At 38.1% G+C, this 20,799-nt stretch overlaps 1 protein-coding gene across 4 annotated transcripts in view; it reads left to right on the top strand.

The window, feature by feature from the left end:
• The window catches only part of CEMIP2 (cell migration inducing hyaluronidase 2), an 80,344-nt gene that overhangs the window by 45,961 nt on the left and 13,584 nt on the right, over positions 1–20,799 (top strand). For all 4 annotated transcript variants that reach the window (XM_052644500.1, XM_052644499.1, XM_052644497.1 and 1 more), the window contains exons 13-19: positions 2,705–2,836; positions 4,465–4,500; positions 5,235–5,390; positions 7,879–8,056; positions 10,302–10,517; positions 14,551–14,759; positions 18,816–18,998. In XM_052644500.1, coding sequence (XP_052500460.1) covers positions 2,705–2,836; positions 4,465–4,500; positions 5,235–5,390; positions 7,879–8,056; positions 10,302–10,517; positions 14,551–14,759; positions 18,816–18,998 — 1,110 coding nt within the window. The remainder of the gene's footprint in view (positions 1–2,704; positions 2,837–4,464; positions 4,501–5,234; positions 5,391–7,878; positions 8,057–10,301; positions 10,518–14,550; positions 14,760–18,815; positions 18,999–20,799) is intronic.

Raw genomic sequence — 20,799 nt, 5'->3', positions numbered from 1 at the left:
TGTGCATATATAGTGTCAAGAACTCAGTAAGTTTGGAAATGAGTACACACCTATGAACTATCAAGGGCAAAGTTTCCTTCTGTCTCCGTTATGGACATTATTTTATGAAGTAAAAAATTAGTTTTTGGTCAAAAGACCTATAGGCTAGCTCTCTAGAATTTATTTATCTTATAAAACTAAAGCTTTTATACCCTTTGACCATCACCTTCCCATTTCTTCCTCCCTCCAGCCCCTGGCACCGCCATTCTACTTTTCCCTTTGCATTTAGAATAAAGAACCACGTCCTTGCCTGAAACACGCCTTCCTCTCTGTCCTCTTCCTCTTGCTTTGTACTTACCAGCCAACCTGCTTGTTGTTCTTGAGCATGCCAAGCTCGCTCATGCGTTTGCACTTGCTGCTTTCTCTGTGTAGCTGCCTCTCCCATTGTGACATACATACATCTTTGGTGGGCACTACCGTGTCCCAGCAACTTTCATAATAGCAATTTTTGCAAATGATACTTCATGGTTATATGGTTGAAGCATCTCAACTTGCTGAGTGGGTTTTTATAAAGCTCTCTAGTTTTTCTCTCTCCACCTCCCCAGCTTTGTAAGATTATGATGGAAGTGATCTTATTTTAAATTAGGAAGCCTTCTGGAATTATTTGATCTGTTACACTTAACATTTTTTGACACCAGTATTTTTCCTTGGTCTTTTCGTTAAGATCCTTGGAAACGTTTTTGGAAGAGAAAGAAAAAGTTAAATTAAGTCTTTATAACTAATAAGTCGATGAAATACAGTCTACTTTTTAAAGTGCTGATATTTTATTTTTTATATTTTTATTATAATAGATTTACAGTATATTAGTGTCAAATGTTGGAGAAGGCAATGGCAACCCACTCCTGCCTGGAAAATCCTATGGACGGAGGAGCCTGGTAGGCTGCAGTCCATGGGGTCGCTAAGAGTCAGAGATTACTGAATGACTTCACTTTCACTTTTCACTTTCATGCACTGGAGAAGGAAATGGCAACCCACTCCAGTGTTCTTGCCTGGAGAATCCCAGGGACGGGGGAGCCTGGTGGGCTGCCGTCTATGGGGTCGCACAGAGTCGGACACGAGTGAAGTGACTTAGCAGCAGCAGCAGTGTCAAATGTATAACAATGATTCAGTGTTTTTATAGATTATACTTCATTTAAAGTTCAGTCACTCAGTCGTGTCCGACTCTTTGTGACCCCATGAATCGCAGCACGCCAGGCCTCCCTGTCTATCACCAACTCTTGGAGTTCATTCAGACTCATGTCCATCGAGTCGGTGATGCCATCCAGCCATCTCATCCTCTGTCATCCCCTTCTCCTCCTGCCCCCAATCCCTCCCAGCATCAGAGTCTTTTCCAATGAGTCAACTCTTCGCATGAAGTGGCCAAAGTACTGGAGTTTCAGCTTTAGCATCATTCCTTCCAAAGAACACCCAGGACTGATCTCCTTCAGAAAGGACTGGTTGGATCTCCTTGCAGTCCAAGGGACTCTCAAGTGTCTTCTCCAACACCACAGTTCAAAAGCATCAATTCTTCGGCACTCAGCCTTCTTCACAGTCCAACTCTCACATCCATACATGACCACTGGAAAAACCATAGCCTTGACTAGATGGACCTTTGTTGGCAAAATAATGACTCTGCTTTTCAATATGCTATCTAGGTTGGTCATAACTTCCCTTCCAAGGAGTAAGTGTCTCTTAATTTAAAGTTATTATAAAATAATGGCTTCATTTCCCTGTGCTGTATGGCATATCCTTGTTGCCTGGGTTGCCATTTCCTCCTCCAGAGGACCTTCCCCACCCAGGGATTGAGCCTGTGTTGCTTATGTCACCTGCACTGGCATGCGGGCTCTTCACCACTAGCACCACTTGGGAAGCCCTGTTTATTTTATACATAGTAGTTTATATCTCTTAATCCCATACCACCATCTTCTCCCTCCTCCCTTCTCTCCACACTGGTAACTACTCTGATAACTACTTGTTTGTTCTCTGTATCTGTGAATCTGTTTCTTTTTTTGTTATATTCATTTGTTTTATTTTTTAGATTACACATATAAGTGATAATGTGGAGCATTTATTTGTGTTTATTTGTCTGACTTATTTCACTAAGCAGACTACCTTCTAGGTCCATCTGTATCACAGATGGCAAATTTTCATTTTTTATGGCTCAGTAATATTCTATAAATATAATCTTTTAAATTTAGGCATTTTAGAGACATGGAACCCAGATTTCCCTCTATATCTAAAACATTTCACCAGCACACAACTAAAATAATACTCTGGTTCATAGATATGTATGTTGAAATATATGATTAATTTACTCAGTAAGTTTAATATCATGTAACTTAAGAATTTATGAAGACATGCTATATTTCTTAGTTTGAGGTTTTTGTTTATTTTTGAAATGCTTTTAGTGCTTGGAATGTTCTGTAATGTCCACTCTATAAGATAAATTGATGAAAAACAAACTGAAATATGACATCAGTTCTCTGCATATTTGTAATTTTTTTTTCTAGTATTTTAAATGCAGATATTAAGTTGTGTCTTGGTTTTTTTGGTCTTGTTTTGGTCAAGACAAAAATCTTGAATCTTGTTTTTTGACACTTAAGCTTATAATTTTAAATAGCTGATTCCCATTGCCTTTTTATTACTCTTTAAAAGTCTCTCTTTTTTTTTTTCTCCCAACCCTAAGGTTTCGGCCTCATCAGGATGCAGACCCTGAAAAGCCACGTGTTGCTGCTTTAATTGACAGGCTCATTGCTTTTAAAAATAACGACAACGGAGCTTGGGTTAGAGGAGGAGACATTGTTGTTCAGAATTCAGCGTGGGTATTCTCTATGAAGTTACTATCTGATGACACCGATGTATTTATGTTTTAGGCTATTTTTAAAAACTCAGTAGACCAAAAGTACAGTGGTGGTTTCTGGAATCATAGTATCATTACTAATAGACAGGACAAACTCTGAGGAAGTATGTTAACCGACTGCAAATATTTGGAATCGTCTCATTCTGCTGCTGTTATTGGAACTGAACTTGTCTGGTGACATGAGAGCTTTTTGATGAGATTAAACAGAAACTGGGACTTTATATAACAAACATGGTCTATGTCAGAGAACTAAATAAAGATTTTGAAACTACCTGCACTTTTTTCCTTCCTCTTGGAAACTCAGTTTCATGATGCTCTTCCACTGCCATTCAAAACAAAAGTTGAATTCCACCTTAATAAGTCTGTTGACTTATGTTTTAACATGACTTGAGGCAATAAGCCTCTCACTTCTTTTCCATTTGTATACTTTTAGGAGGAGCCTGAGGTATGTCAAGCAAAGATTTGGTGTTCAGGAGTTTAGAAAATTGTTTTTTTCTGGCTGATACTGATGTTAATTGCTTGGCATTTATCATGATAAAACGGACACTGTTTAAAATCTGTAGAAATAATTTGGAATTAATATTGAAAAGTTTTGAAGAGAATACTATGATCTAATTGATAAAAATTAGTCATTCCTTGGTATTCATGGGGGATCAGTTTCAGGACCCCATTGAGTACTAAAATCTTGATGCTCAAGATCCTTATATAAAATGTCATAGTATTCAGCATTTTCATATAACCTATACACATCCTTCTGTATACTTTAAATCATCTCTAGAGTACTTGTTATACTCAAGACTGTAAATACTACCTAAATAGTTGTAAATACAATGTAAATGCTATGTAAATAGTTCCCAGCACTGGACAAAATTTTGCTTTTTAGAGTTTTCTGGAATTTAAAAAAATATTTCTTATCCACAGTTGGTTGAATCTGTGGATGCAGAACACACAGATATGGGAGCCAACCTAATGATAAAAATTGTAAATATAGGTTTTTAACACACATTCTCTTTGGGCTTCCCTGGTGGCTCAGACAGTAAAGAATCTGCTTGTAATGCCGGAGACCTGGGTTTGATCCCTGGATTGGGAAGATCCCCTGGAGAAAGGGATGGCTACCCACTTCAGTATTTTTACCTGGAAAATTCCATGGACCGAGGAGCCTGGTGGGCTACAGTCCATGAGGTTGCAAAGAGTCAGACACGACTGAATGACTAACACTTTCACTTTTCATGTGCTCTTTACTCTGTGCCAGATGCTGTTCTAAACAGTTGAAATGAATTAGCATTTTAATGCTTTCAGATATCCTATGAGGAAGCTTATAGTGTTATTTCAGCCTTTAGGTGAGAAAACTGAGGGACACACAAGTAACTTGCCCAAGGTCACACAGCTAGTAATTGGCAAAGCTGAGATTCAAACCAGGTGCCTTTACTATGGAGACTATGCTTTTAGTTATTGGAGAGTGAAGTTTTTGTGTGGTCTTGAAGAGTAAATATTATTGGAACTTCTTGGATTTTATGACAATTAAATATTGAGAGAATTACCTCTTACATGATGTGATAAATTAAAATGTTCCTCATTCTCTTTAGATTTGCAGACAATGGAATAGGACTGACCTTTGCCAGGTTTGTAATTACTTAAAAAATATTTATCTGTTTATTTTGAAGTTGTAAGGTAAAATAACCTTGATTTTTTTTTTTTGATAGCACAGGAATGCTGTATCATTTATTAACATTAAAAAAATAGCACTCACTTCTTGATGCCACTAGAGGGCCAAAAATACATTTTTATTGATTAATTGAATTCACACCAAAGTAGGAGGTTGCTCTAGCTGGAATTGCACAGAAGGATAGGCCCATCATATTTTTTGCTTAGAAGAAAACCCTTGAGCTTTCGATTAAAGATCTTAAAAAGTAGGGGAATAAAGAGGAAGGGAGTAAAAGTTGGCAGCAAATTAAATATTTTCTTTCTTAAAGGTTGGTCTCATTTCACAGTGGTCCTTAAGAACTGAACTTTTTATGTTACATATTTTTCCCCAGATAACAGTTACTCTCATGCCCATCTTAAACATGTTTGTCATCTCATTGTTGTATTTAGGGCAAGTTTATTCTCCTCATTTGCAATATTGTTGTGTGAGACTAAAATAATTAGTTGTTGCTGCTAAATTAAATCTCATTTGTTTAAGTCTAATTTGCAAACCACATATTAATTTATAAGAGGTATACTCACAATTTAGAGGCACCTTTTGATGACTCACTAATATGTATTTAAGAAGCTGCTGGCTACTTTGAAAATTTTTAGGTTTTTAAAGTTATAGCTTGCCTTCCTGTGTGATTAATGATTATTCTTATTTTAACAGTGATGGAAGCTTCCCAAGTGATGAAGGTTCCAGCCAAGAGGTATCTGAATCTCTCTTTGTGGGGGAGAGCAGGAATTACGGCTTTCAGGGTGGTCAGAACAAGTATGTAGGCACTGGAGGGATAGACCTGAAGCCTCGGACATTACCTAGGAACAGGTGAGCATTGCTCTATCAGAGGAATGTTACCTTTAAACAATAAATTAAGCTCTAACCCTTACAAAAGTTTCCATAAAAAACTTGAATAGATTCCCACTGTGACACTTTCCCCACCATATTTATTATTATTAAAATGATTCATTATCATTGCTATTTCTATTGTATGTATTATCCTCTGGGATTCTGAAGCATTAACTATTAAACATTATATATAGATGTCATTATCAATTTTATGGGGCTTCCCTCAGTGGTAAAGAATCCACCTGCAATGTAAGAGCCCTGGGTTTGATCCCTGGATCAGGAATATCCCCTGAAGAACGGAATAGCTACCCACTCCAGTATTCCTTCCCGGGAAATTCCTTGGACAGAGAAGCCTGACCGGCTATAGTCCATGGGGTCGCAAGGGTCGGATATGACGTAGCAACTAAACCAGCACATGAGTTTTATAATGAAGGAAACTATCCTGTTTATCCTTCTTGGATAAAGTCTTATGTAAGCTGGTAGGTTTTTTTTTTTTTCCTTTCCTGAGCCACAGAAAGTCACCAAACCATAAACTATGGACATCAAATCAGTTTTTCCTTAATATGGTGACATTAGTTTTAAGAAATAGCCACTGGAAAAAAGAAATTACTTATTGAAAAGAGTCCTAGAAAATCAGTTGATAGATGCCAAAGCTGACTCAAAACCTAACTAGCTGTATAATTAACAATGTTTCAGATGTTGAAAGGGTATAGGGTAGACTTTTGGCATGTTTTCTGTCAAAATAATCACAGTCATTAAAATAGTACTTAGCACTATAAAGATTCTTCAGAACTTTTGGGAAACTATTACCTAACTAATCTGTACCTCAGCTCTGAGACACAGTTTAGAGTTGTCGTCATTTTACTTGTAAGAAAACCAGGTAGAGAAAAATTAGTGTTCTAAAGTCCTTACATCAGAGCTAATGTCAGATCTCATTAAGCATCAGTCCCCTTAAAGCTATCCACTGTGTCTGGATTTTGGGCTAGGACAGGTCAGCGGGGTAAGGCAAACAGACAGATGACTTTAAGGGACAGGTGGTAAATATTGGCCGAAGGGCTTAACTAGCTTCTAGCAAAGGGCAGCCTATCCTTGGCCTGTCTCCCCTGCTTATTGTTGGGAAGTACTAAACGTCTTTACTACATGCTACACAATGTGTAGAACTTCTTTTAGTTAGACCATGGAAGCCACTAGGAAAGGAACTTCATGGATTTTTAATAGTTAACATTTACTAAATATTTATTATGTATCAGGCCCTGTTCTAAATAGTTTATTATTCAGTTAATCCTTGTAAGCCTGGTGAGGTAGGTGTTGTCATTGTCCTGCTTTATAAATGAGTAACTTACTAAAAATAGCTAATGTGGGACTCAAAACCTGTTAGTTTGGCTTCAGTGCTCTGCTCTTCGAAATTAAGCCAAAGCCGTTTCTTCTAATATGTAAATTAAAGGAAAAAAAAAAAGCTGTATTAGTTGGGTATGGGCTGCAGTAAAATGGTGGGCAATTCAATTTCATTATTTTTATTTTACATTGGGCTCCAGTGTAAAATACTTCAAAATGCTGTTGCTTCTGTGCTAGCTAGCAAGGAATTTTTTAAACAAAGATTGCTGGTTGGTCAATGGGCCTAATTTTTATTTTACTGTATCTTTGCATCCTTTTCTATGGCAGAGGACCATTTTGTGATATATTCTTGGATACACAAAGATAGGCATAGATTTTTAACCAGATTATTTGACTTTCTTGCTACTGTATATGATTTTTTATTGTAAAACACTGCCAAGTCATAAACTAATTAGGTGCTGTAGAAGTCGACTGCAATGCCATTAAAAAACTTAATAGGGGAAAAACCTAAGGGATCCAGAATATTATGGGTTTTGTACATTAATTATGGTTAATAACATGATTAGTAAGTTAAGGAGCTTATGTTTGGACAGAACAGAGTAAAATGAATAAAATGAATTTCTCAATCTAGCTATAGTAAGCCTTGCAAACTTATACTTTTGTACTTTTAAGTATATCATTTCTCCTTATTAATGTTATTTAGTGGCTTGAAAGAAGGTCTATCTGATTAAGCACAGATTTGTCTTCTTGTGCTAGAGATTTCGGAATTAAAGCTAAATGGTATGAGTTATCAAAGAAAAGATCTTAACTGAGTTGATTCAAGGAAGCAAAGTCACCTGTTGGAGAGGCCTTCAGTGTATCTGAAATAGCATCTCTGTCCTACTCAGTTCTATTCTATTACTATGTCTTTTGTTATGCTCTTATCTGAAATTACCCATTATGTTTTTGTTTGCCTTTCTCACTGCAGTATAGGTTTCATTAGATTGGAGATCTTGCTTTATTAGCACTGTATCCTAGAATTGTACTTGGTGTATACGGGATATTTAACAGTATTTATGAAACAAATATGTAAGTGAAATGCTGTTAAACAGATGGGCCCACATGCATTAAACAAAATTTTGTATTTCAACAGGACATTTCCAATTAGAGGCTTTCAAATCTATGATGGGCCCATTCATCTCACCAGGTGCACTTTCAAAAAATATGTGCCAACTTTAGATAGATATACCAGTGCTATTGGCTTCCTCATGAAGAATTCCTGGCAGATAACCCCTAGAAATAACATCTCCTTCGTAAAGTTTGGTCCGCATGTAAGTACGTTCTTATGGCTCCTATATAGTGGCTATGGGTACCAAGCGGAGGGATGGCACATTTCCAGAGAAAGAAACACAGAGATGGGATTTGCACTGAGTTTTTAGGCTTGGGAGGTAAATTCTATGCAAGAGTAACTCCTGATTTCAGGTACTCTGTCCTGCTGAGTTTAGGGTGAGAACAGAAGTCCCATGTGACCTAGAGTATTTTTTGATATTCTGGTGATATCATCAAAGGGAAAATGACTTAATGTGATGATACAGTGGTGGGAATTGTAGAATTTCATAGGAATAAGAGGACATATGATTTTGGGGAATTCAGTATAATAATCCATAAAGAGATTTGGGTTTTACCTGGTATTTTACTTTTCTGAGATCTATCCTGGGGAGCTGGAGAATAAAAGATGGGGAAAGAAGAGAAATACTGGGGTGATAGGAAACAAGTTGGGTTATTTCTGATATAAACTATTGGAGTATTTTTATGAAGATTGCAAAAAAGACTGAGAGATAATTGTTTATGATACAGTAGGCCGCAGAAATCATTTTCTCAGTATTTCACCAGTGCCCTCCTTACCATCAATACATAGGCCAATCTGGTTATATACCCCCAGCCTCTTCCCATCTTGCCACTTCTAAGATGACAGCAGTGTGGAGATGGAGTCTCAGACCATCTTGCTTTCTGCTCCCACTGGCAGCCACAATTGTAAAGTGACTCCTAGTTTTGTCATTCATGTCCATAGGCAAACTCTGTGGTTCCCCAGTTTAAAAGAGAACTTAGGTTAGTTTACCAAAGTCTATAGCTGGTTTTTGTGAATAGCCGAGGCATGGAACAGAGGCACAGGTGCAAACTGATTGACTGGTTCTTGTCTAGACTGCATTACTCCAGGGGAAGAGGAAGAGCTACACTGTGGACAGGGCTTCATGTACATAGGGTGGGTCTTGGATTGCCTCTCCATTGTGGAGGTTGGCAGCTCACTTACAGCCTGGATGTTCTCTCCACACATAGAGTTTAGTGATCACTGACATGGTCATACTGAAAAAACAGGTTTTAGATGTTGCATTTGTTGCAGAGTTAGAGTTCTCACAGCCTAAGAGAATCCATGCTGTTTAAGGCCAGTGTTTCATCAGCTTGGAATTTTCTAAGGTGCTGATGCTCTGGAACCATTTGTGAAGGGTATGTTCCTCAAATTTGTTCTTTCAAAAAGATGGAGAGTATGTCCTAGACTTTAAGATTTAACCGTGGGAGGTATAAGTGAAGAGAGAAAAGAGTTTAGAACTAAAAACTTAGACCCATTTGTCCCACACATCACTGAGTTTCCATTGAGTTGCTTATCATTTAGATGTTCAGTTGATTTAAAAACTTGCCAGGGCAACGAGTGCATAAAAGCATCGTAAGGTGTATCTGCATGGTTTGAATAACATTAGCCTGGTGGGCTACAGTCCATAGGGTCGCAAAGAGTCAGACACAACTGAAGCAACTTAGCACGCACCGAAAGATTATAAATGATGTAACCTGTAGCCTGCTTTGTAGCTAGCTATGTACTATGTGTTTGATAAAGGTATTGAATTAATGTTATCCGACATGAAAATTGCTGAGCTGGACTTAATCTGTGTTGAGGAGAGAAAAAAATAACGGACACCTTTCAACAGGTTCTAATGAGTCCAGTGGTCAGGCAACCATACCAAAACAACATTTAGACTGTTTCAGTTTGGAATTGTACTTATTTTTTGGTGACAGGAGTCATTCACAAGTTAACTAAAACATTTGAAGTAAAATGAAATGATTAGCTCAGGAGATCGAACTTGTAATATATTTTAATTTAACTGAGGTATAATTTGCGGACAGGGAAACGCAGAGATCTTAAGTGAAAAGGTTTTAAGTTTTAACAAATACATATGACTACATCGTTCCTCTTTCCACAACTATTCTGGTTTCTGTTACCATGAATTCGTTTTATCTGGGGAACAGCTAATCGTTTTTAAGTTGAAAAAAGGGATAACATCAAAGATGAAGTTGAATGCTTGCTGCCGAAACTAAGGCTTCAGGAAGTTTTTTTTTTTCCCATTCATGTCATAATTAATCAAAAATGTTGGTTGACAACTATGCTGTGACCCAGAACTGCATAGTCTTAAAGGAACTGTAATGCATTGTAATGAACATGAAGTTGGGTTCTTGCAGGGGACACGAGGGAACATGGCAGGGGAGCCCTCACTGTGGGATGTCCTTGTTTTTCACTGCTGTCAGGTCTCTCTTAATGTATTCTTTGGAAAGCCTGGCCCCTGGTTTGAAGACTGTGAGCTAGATGGTGATAAGAACTCCATATTCCACGACATTGATGGCTCTGTGACGGGATACAAGGATGCTTATGTGGGAAGAATGGACAACTACCTGATCCGCCATCCAGGCTGTATAAACGTGACCAAATGGAATGCAGTGGTGTGCAGTGGGAGCTATGCCCAGGTAGGCCAAAGTGCATCGTGATACCTGATCCCCCCCAGCTCCTGACAGCACTGTTTCTGTGAGGAGTACTCTTCAGGTCTTAGGGCTGATGGATACTTCTCAAAGCATGATTTTTTTTTTAAAGCAGTAAAAAAAAAGAAAAATTTCATTAGAATTTTATTTAAAGTTCCCCAACTACAAACCAATTTAAAAGTGGAAAAATGAACCCAAGAGAAGTAGGATTAATTTGCACTTGGTTAAGTATGGTTGGGAGTTAGTTGGGGTGAGAAACCATATTTCCTGAGTCTTAGGCCAGGTTTTCTGGCCCTGAGAAGCCATTTTATTCTTTGCTTTTAGGGTTACTGAGTGCTAAGTTGCTTCAGTTGTGTCCAACTCTTTGAGACCCTATGGACTGTAGCCCATCAGGCTCCTCTGTCCATGGGATTCTCCAGGCAAGAATATTGAAGTGGGTTGCCATTCTCTCCTCCAGGGGATCTTCCCAACCCAGGGAACCCATGTCTTTTACAGCTCCTGTATTGGCAGGTGGGTTCTTTACCACAAGTGCTGCCTGGGAAGCCCTTCAGGGTTATTATCTCTATTTATCTCTAAATTAGGGAATCTAACTTGTGAGGCAGAATATCAGTAGGTCACATGGAAAGTAGTATATTCTCAGAAACAGAGTTGGGAATTGGAAATGAGTGGACAAGGAAGAAATTCAAGGAAATTCTGCAAATCATAATATATTATGAAAATATGAAGGAGATGCTATAGATTGGGAAACACTTCTTTGAAAACATTAAGCTAGTGTGCATTTATTAACTGGATGCCAAGTATAAGAGGATGGAATACTTTGGGAGGTATAATGTTCAGAAAATAGATGCTGGAACTAGACCACATGGCTTTGAATCCTGGCTCTGCTGTTTTCTTAAATACGAGATGTGTAAGTTAATTAGCTGCTCTGTGCCTCTGCACAGTGAGGATAATATTAGATTCTTTCATATGTGGCTGTTGCAAAGATGGAATGCATGAGTACTGATAACACATTTCACCCGTGGCCTGGCACATAGTGAAGTGCTTGCTGCAATTAGTATTATTTGAAGAGCAAGGCTCTAAGTTGCAAAGATGATTTTAATAGTGATATTTTGGATGGATAGAGGATTGCAGAATGAAGGTACCAGTTGCCCAGAATTTTGAAGAGAGCAGAATTTTGTTTCCGTATTTTAGACAATTACATGGTCATATTTAAAAATAAATGTTGAGGGAGATAAAAGAATAAAGGAAAAGGATAACTGGAGCGTGAAGAGGAGAATTAGAGGAAGAGCAAGGTATTCTCCAAGGCAGACTGAGCTCTGATAGTCTCAAAGGCAAGAAAGAAGCCTCACTTGCTGATGTGCTGCTGATTTCTTTTATTTGTAGGATGGGTTTTTCCTGGGGAAGGACCAGTTTGGTGATGGAGTACCTTTGCTGAACTCTGGCTACTTAAACCATCAAGTGTGTGTTTGTGGCTCCTGCTTTTCAATTTCTTGAGCCCCTGGGGTCTTATGGTTTCTGCCATTTAATAAGCCTTCTGTATTGGGAGCTTCCTGAAGCAGATTTCTTTATTACTCTTCAGACTTTGAATCATCATTGTTAAAGAATGCTATGATTCTTAAGTTTAAAAAAAAAAAGCTTCAAAAAGATTCTCATCAATAGACAAGACAAAGGGCTTAAGAGGGATAAAGATTAGAGAGATTTTTCTGGCTTCTTTTAAAGGAATACTAGCCTCTTTGTTGTGGGATTTCTCATCCCCATGGGAGCAAGAAGAATCATTCTTGCCTGAGTTCCAGGAAGGACCAGGAAAGGATGGAGAATTAATTATAGTAAAAAATAAAGAAGAAAAGAATGTGGTTAAAAATGTGATTTATTTTTTCATTCATTTTATTCTTAACCAGAATTGCCCTCTAAAATTAAGTAGACTCATTAATGCCTAAGAAGATGTAGAAATTCGAGAATTAAAAATAAGAAGCTTTTAAATTCTTTAATGGCTACAGTCGTAGGTAAATTGCTAGCCATGTGTATTCAAAAGAACATGTATCTGTTTGTCTTTCTTAATGTGGTATGTATTCACTAATGAAGACTTTATATTTTGTTTTAAATGTCTCTGTAATGTGGATTTCATATACTTGAGAATGTGAACCTGATACTTCTGTCTTACAAAGCAAAGTAGTAATTCTATTTTTTTTGTTGTTTTTGTTTGTTTAATCCCGCCCACGAGGCTCTGGGAATGGTAAGATAGAAATTTTCTCCTGAGGATTTGAAATTTGGGTTGGGAGCCCAGATCTACAGCCATTTGTTGTTCCTTGGATGATATATAATACTGTAAGTTTTTAGCAAAAATTAGAAACAACTGGATCTCAAGATACTAGCTATTTGTAAATATTTTTAATGGAATGTCTGCTTTTTGCTGACCCAAGGATAAAGGTACTCAAGAAGAAAGGTGATATCATAAGGAGCATGCTGTGCTGTGGTTAGCCGCTCAGCCGTGTCCGACTCTTTGCGACCCCATGAACTGTAGCCCACCAGGCACCTCTGTCTATGGGGATTCTCCAGGCAAGAAGACTGAAGTGGGTTGCCATGCCCTCCTCCAGGGGATCTTCCCAACCCAGGGATCGAACCCAGGTCTCCCACATTGCAGGCAGATTCTTCACCGACTGAGCCACCAGGGAAGCCCAGGAATACTGGAGTGGGTAGCCTACCTTTTCTCCAGGGTATCTTCCTGACCCAGAAATTGAACCAGGGTCTCCTGCACTGCAGGTGAATTCTTTACCAGCTGAGTTACTAGGGAAGCCCTCATAAGGAGCATGTGCCACCTCAAATCCTTGGATTTGTGAAAAGGCAGGTTATAGATAGGTGTTTGGGGTGAGATGTGTATTTTATTATATTTTATATATAACTTTTATATAACCTATTATTGGGTTGGCCAAAAAGTTCATTTGGGTTTTTCTGTTGCCATGTAATGAAAAAATCCTGAAAGAACTTTTTGGTCAACCCAATGTAATGAAGTACAGGTCACATATAAACATTTAAATAAACAATAAGTAAATATAATATATTAAACATATATATTTAAATGAAGACAATCAGTCTCAAACTATATATTTCCTATCTGTATTTTAATCTTTACGTGGTGTCAGTATAGAAGAGTTATATCAAAATAGTCAAACACAAATGAAAGTTAAGACTTCCTGGCTCAAAGAATTTATAATTAAGGAATCACTATGGACAAAACTGTGTAATAGAGAAACAGAAAACAGAGAAGTCGTGTGGAGTACATGCAGCATTCTGCAGACGCTTCGATACTTCTGGGGAATTCTGTTACAGATGCTGATTTGTTTTAGGAGATTGTTCTGAGGTTTGTTCCTTGGAGGATGCATTTGGGGAAGATTTTGTTTTGGTGTAGCATGGGGCCCAAATGCCACTGGAATAAACTCAGGGCTTTCAAATTTGCCTCAGTTTAATATGTTTTTCCAGTTTTTGCAGAACACTTTATAACTTTTTTGTTTTTAATGGGTGAAAAATGACTTCTTGGGCTGATGCAGGTCATGGAAAATCGAAAGCCAAAGCTCTAAGATATTTTAAATTTGCACCTCTTATTTCAGAGGAAAGCCTTTCAGATTTAACTAGAGGGTATCAGTTTTCACATTAATTTACTAATTTTTTATATGTGTGTACCTCAGAGGGGTTTTTTTATATGTGTGTACTTGAGGGATTTCTTTGACAAGCTATGTAAACCACAGAGGTTTTATATTCTGATGAATAAGCTGGCCTGTTGTGGAAGAGATGATGAAGATCTTGGCTAGCAGAGCACATGGTCTGTTTTTACCATTTCAGCTTAAGTAGGCTTCATTGTAAGTGGAGCTTAGGATGAAGTTGGCTACTACTCATTTTTGTCTGGCACAGATCATAGAATCTCTCTTTTGAAAGTAGAGACACTTGACTTTTGCTGAAAATGTTTTTTCTTTTAGCTATTTAAATTTTCATTCTCTTTTCTTTAATTCTTAATTATTTTTTGAAGGTCTATGTGCAGACATGGAGCACTCCGAATCTGACTATGACTATCACACGAGATGAGTATCCAGACTATCCTATGGTGCTCCGAGGAATTAACCAGAAGGCAGCTTTCTCTCAGTACCAGCCTGTGATCATGCTGGAGAAGGGCTACACCATCCACTGGAATGGGCCAGCACCCAAGATTGCTTTTCTATACCTCATAAACTTCAACAAGTATGTTTCTGTTACTGTTATTTCAAATAGTTGCAAGTAGTAATTTAGTGGAGAAAAATAATAACCTATCTCCTTTGTAGCAAGTAAAGAACGCCGGCTTTACGTACTTTGTTCCTGCTGTGGAAAGGCTATATAAGTTATATTGATGGAATTAAGGGATAATAGAGGTTAAATCCTCTCCTTTTAAAAGCATGTATTTTTCTCTATGGCCAAGGTATTGCAGAAAGCCATTTAGCAGTAGGATTCTTTTTTTTTTTTTAGCTCTGCCATGTGGCTTGTATGTGGAAGTGTGAGATCTTAGTTCCCCAGCTAGGGACCAAACCTGGGCCCTCAGCAGTGAGAGCACCAGTCTTCACCACTGGCTTGGCAGAGAATTCCCCAACAGTAGATTTTAATACTGTATGCTGAATACTTTAATTCTCCATAGCTGGGATAGGAAGACATTTTAATCTGGTGTTCCAGCTGAGCACTTGGTTACCTAGAAAGTAAAAAGGTTTTTGAGGCCAAGTTTAGACTTGACAGAAGAGAGTGGTATGATTGATTATTCATGTCATCAGTGGGCATGGAGTGGAAAATTGTGGCCTGAATGCCAGATATTTTGCACCTCTGCCTGTATGTGAAAGCATCTTTCTATTCCCTCTTGACTTCTCAATTGTCTGCTCTCATAGTATTACTTTTAATCAAAACCTCTTTATTTACTTAATTAATTTATTATTTAATTTATTTAAATGTTTACTGTGTGCCAGTTGATAGAAGGATGACCGAGAGAAATATTTGTCCTTTAGGAGCTCACATTATACAGGTAGGACAAAATTTAAGTAAATAAGCCAGTACTATTTTTTTAATGGACAAAGGATAAGAGCAATTATCCTGCATAAGGGAGTTGGGCCAGGCTACACTGAGGAAGTGACAGTAAGTGATCATTTTGTTACAAAAGCAGCAGAGTTGGTAAAGGGCTAGTTCTGCTTGAAGACTGAGACTGATGTATTGATTGCCATGGGAGCCTAGGGTAGGGAAGTGACAGAGGAGAGACTAGAAACCAGAACTGGGACTATCTAGATATGTGTGGTGGTTAAACCATGGGACTCCATGAAACTGCTCAGATATGTCCCTGCAAAATTGAAATGCTTTGTTCACCTGATTGGTCATAAACCTTGACTTGTCAGAACTCTCTTAAAGTACTAACTGAAATGAACAGAAATGGACATAGATCATATAAGAATTTGCCTCTAAGTAGGCTGCGGAAGCAGTAGAAACTGTGTCAGACTTTATTTTTCTGGGCTCCAAAATCACTGCAGATGGTGACTGCAGCCATGAAATTAAAAGACACTTACTCCTTGGAAGAAAAGTTATGAACAACCTACATAGTATATTCAAAAGCAGAGACATTACTTTGCCGACTAAGGTCCGTCTAGTCAAGGCTATGGTTTTTCCTGTGGTCATGTATGGATGTGAGAGTTGGACTGTGAAGAAGGCTGAGTGCCAAAGAAATGATGCTTTTGAACTGTGGTGTTAGAGAAGACTCTTGAGAGTCCCTTGGACTGCAAGGAGATCCAACCAGTCCATTCTGAAGGAGATCAACCCTGGGATTTCTTTGGAAGGAATGATGCTAACGCTGAAACTCCAGTACTTTGGCCACCTCATGCGAAGAGTTGACTCATTGGAAAAGACTCTGATGCTGGGAGGCATTGGGGGCAGGAGGAGAAGGGGACGACAGAGGAGGAGATGGCTGGATGGCATCACGGACTCGATGGACATGAGTCTGAGTGAACTCCGGGAGTTGGTGATGGACAAGGAGGCCTGGCGTGCTGCGGTTCATGGGCTCGCAAAGTCGGACACGACTGAGCGACTGAACTGAACTGAGGCCACTTTTAAGAATGGCTGAACATATGGTAGATGCTCTTATTCTGAGATGTTAGGTCTCTGGCATATGCTCTAAACTGAACCATTACTGTTTTCCTGTAATACTTGTTGCTGCCAAAGAACTGCACCTTCACTTACTGAGTCAACCAAGTCAAAAAAAGAAAACAAACTCAGGACTCATCTTTGGCTCTTTCTTTTCTCTCATTTCTCCATCCTATTAGTGGCCAAGCCCGGTTGGTCCTGTCTCCTTAATATTGTTCAAATCTCTTCACTCTTGCCACCCTCACTGCTTGTGACTAAGTCATTATCATCTCACCTAGATCCCTGCCGCAGCCTCCTACTCAGTCTCCCCGCCTCCCCCCACTTCCAATCCTTGGCCCACATTGTGGCCAGGGTGTAGTTCTTTTTAAAAGCCAGTCTGATCATATCACTCCCATCTGTGAGCTACTTAGAAGTCAATGAAAGAACAAATGATTGTCAGAGAGGGTGGCGGAGACATGCCAAAGAGTGATCAGCAGTCCAAAAAGTTATAGTTGGCAGGTTGTGAACCTGAGGGTGAGATATTACAGTCAAAAGGTAAACAGGGTTCTGTACATACCAAACATAATTTTTTGAATAAATACTGAGTAAGTAAAAAACATTTTAAAGTGAAAAAAGGGCTGAGCCAGAAGTTTCAAAACTCCGTATGGGCTTGAAATTCAGTCAGAGTTTCCTTGTTTAATCATCTAAAAGTTTGTAAAAATTATATCATGGGCAGAGGCAAGAGGAGGAGATGTAAGTTTTTTTTCCCATGTTTAAGATAATTATAGAGAGATCATGGATTTTGTGGCACTTTTGAAAATAAAAGTTTAAAAGTTATAAATCTATTCTTATTGCACAAACTAAGAAAATGCAGAAAAACATAAAGAAAACTGCAAAAGCCTATAATTCTTCTAATCAAAGTAAGGCATTATAAATGTGTATAGGGTTCTCATCTCTTTCCACCCTCAAAGGTTCTCTGAGTATATCTTATACCAAAATGTATTTAACTATTCCATTCCCCCATGAACATTTAGACTGTTTTTCTCCTGCCCCTCCTCCCCTTTTGCTATTACAAATAATACCGGATAGAACATTTTTCTTATTTATTTTTAGTCTGTGCTTCTAATTCTCTAGTGGGATTACTGAATGAAATTTGTGTGAACAGTTTTAAACCCTCATTACATATTGTGTTAAAATTCTTTAGAATGATTAAAAAGTTCTGGAAATGAATAGTGGTGATGGTTGTACAACCTTGTGAATGTACGTAATGCCACTAAACTGTAAAGTTAAAAATGTCAAACATGGCAAATTTTGTATTTTACCACAATTTAAAGAACATCAGAAAAAAGCAAATGATAAGAAAAGGAGAAATATTTTTAATGGTTTTTTGAAGAGTATTAATTTTATATCCAAGAACATTAGGTAAGAAAAAACACTATTGCAATTTGGTAATATTATCAAAGACTTTAAAAATGCATATACCTTTATCTCTAGCAATTCTAGGGCTTCCCTGGCGGCTCAGTGGGAAAGAATCTGCCTGCTAAGCAGGAAATGTGGGTTTGATCCCTGGGCTGGGAAGATCCTCTGGAGAAGGAAATGGCAACCCACTCCAGTATTCTTGCCTGCAAAATCCCACGGACAGAGGAGCCTGGTGGGTTACGGATACAACTTAGTGACTGAACAACAACAATAACAGCAACTGGCAATTTTGCCACTAGGAATTTTTCCTGGGGTTATTATAAAAGATACAAATATATTTATGAATAAAAAAATCCTTTGGAAAACTTTTGGCCGTGTACATTTCCACAATCAGGCTATTAGTGTTTATTCCATCTTAGTGTACCCATTCCCAACCATCTCATTTAATTTTATTATCTGCTTACAGTATCTGAGTACATTTTATCCAACGTCTATTCACATTCTCTGAAATCTTGTTGCAAACAAGTATTTTCTAAGCCATATCATTGTAAATATATGATGAGAGAAATCTGGGTAACATGGAAAGGTGGATAACTTATGTGTGTTAGGGTTCAGGACTTTCGTTGTTAGTGGCTCCATACACAGTAGAAATTTAGGAAGGAGAATATCATGGCTAAAATGTACATATGCTGTAATACTCAGAAGATATTGGCTCAAATGTGGACTTTTGTTTTTATTGTCTCTCCTTTATAGGAATGACTGGATTCGAGTTGGTCTCTGCTATCCATCAAACACAAGTTTTCAGGTTACCTTTGGCTTTTTACAGCGGCATAATGGCTCGTTATCCAAAATGGAAGAGTATGAGCCCGTGCATTCGCTGGAGGAATTGCGGAAGAAGCAGTCTGAGAGGAAATTCTATTTTGACTCCAGCACGGGGTAATTCAGGGCAACCAGTGAACAAAAATTTTTGCTTTTCTTTAATGGTGAAATTACTAGTTCTTCAGTGTAACTAAGAATAGGCTGTGATGTGATGGCTAGTTAGAAAAGCAGCTGATGTGGGTAATTCTCTGCTCATCACCATTAGAGGTTTAAGGAGAACTAGAATGACTCATAATTACAGTTGGCAATAGGAATCGAGTGAGATGTTTGCCGTATACCTATTAAGGCAATTTAGAGAGAGAAATTATCTTTGTTAATAAAGAACCAGTAGGCCCAGTTGAAAATTAAAATAATGATTTCCATAACAACTCTAAAGATGATTATTTCCATATGATATAGTTCATATTTTAGCAAAAGCTCATTTTTCTCTTCCTTTAAGGCTATCTCTCAAGTTGACCTTGGGTTTAAAAAAAAAAACCACTGTGTAACCATGGCATATTTGCTTTCAACTTTCTCTAGGCTGCATCTTTCCACTTTTTAATTCTAATCCTGTTCACCTGGGGTCCTGTTGGCTTTGTCTGCTTTTATCCAGTTACAGTCTCTCAGCCTTTGGGTTATGGTAGGCTTGATCTCCTGTACTCTTCCAGAAAGTAGCATGCTCCTCCAATATCCATTCCTTAAGCTGACATTTCTACTCCACACCATTGTCTAGATACTATAAAGATACTCATGTAAATAAGATGCATTTCTTCTGCAAATTCACTGTCCACTGAAGGATGTGGGCATGTAAAGCAAGTAATTGGAGGGTGAAAGGTTTAAATGCTGTAAGTCTTATAGTGTGCCTTTTGAGATAATCCACAAGTTCAGCCTTGGGTGGTCAGTGACAACCCACGAGGGTGACACTGGGGCTAACTCTTGAGGAGTGAGTAGGAGGAGATGAGTAAGTGTTCTAAGAACAGTATGGATAAATGCATGGAGGCATGAAAAACATGGCATGGCATGTTTGGGGAAAGAAAATTTTGGATTTAAGAGAAGGGTGGCCGGACTGACTGTGGGGGAATGAGGTTGGAGTTCACTCAATCGCCTTGTTAACCTTTGGGTAAGAAGCGACTCATTTGCCCTCCAGGGCTGGTGCAGCAGCCAGCGTGATTAGCTTAAATCCTTTCGTATCATTTTCTCTTATGTTTAACTTCTAACTTTAAAACCTAGTTGGACTTTTAAAACCTTTTAAAACCTAGTCGGACTTTTATTCTATAGATGACAGAACAGCCACATTCCCAGTTGATTTTCTGCAAAAATAAATGTACGGCCCAAATTTGTAAGGACATTCTGGTGATCACAAATTAATGATTAATATGTACAATGATAAGGAAATATTGCTTCATCTGGGTATTTCTAGAACCTTTCAGCCTTAGAGGTTCAAATTCTTTTTAATTCTGTTCATTTTGATGACTTTAATTATATATCAGAAGGCACATGCCTAATTAGATCCCTGTCATTCCTTATGTATATGTTAAAATTACTAGATGTTGGAACAGTGGCTGATTTTCACCTCATAATCTCAACTTTGTATTGTTTGTTGACTTCATTTTAAAATGTGAACTTGCGAACTCCAGTAATCAATCACAGTTGATCAAGTCATTTTTAGAATCTTGACTTCTTTTGGTTTAGAAGGCCTAGGTTTGCTGACAAGACATTGGACTGCTGCCTAGAAGTTGCTTTTCCATTCATTTTGGAGGAGAATTGTGGGACTGATCATTTCACTTGATTTTCGCCAAAGTGTAGACAGAAGGACTCCAGGCCCATCTGCTCTTAGTATACATCCCAGGAATTCATTTGAGACCGTATCTTAGCCTTA

Source organism: Budorcas taxicolor, chromosome 8 (genome assembly GCF_023091745.1).
Source record: "Budorcas taxicolor isolate Tak-1 chromosome 8, Takin1.1, whole genome shotgun sequence".
In the NCBI taxonomy this organism is placed as follows: Eukaryota; Metazoa; Chordata; class Mammalia; order Artiodactyla; family Bovidae; genus Budorcas; species Budorcas taxicolor.
The sequence above is the reverse complement of the archived record's forward strand: the minus strand, read 5'-3'. Positions and strand labels throughout refer to the sequence as shown.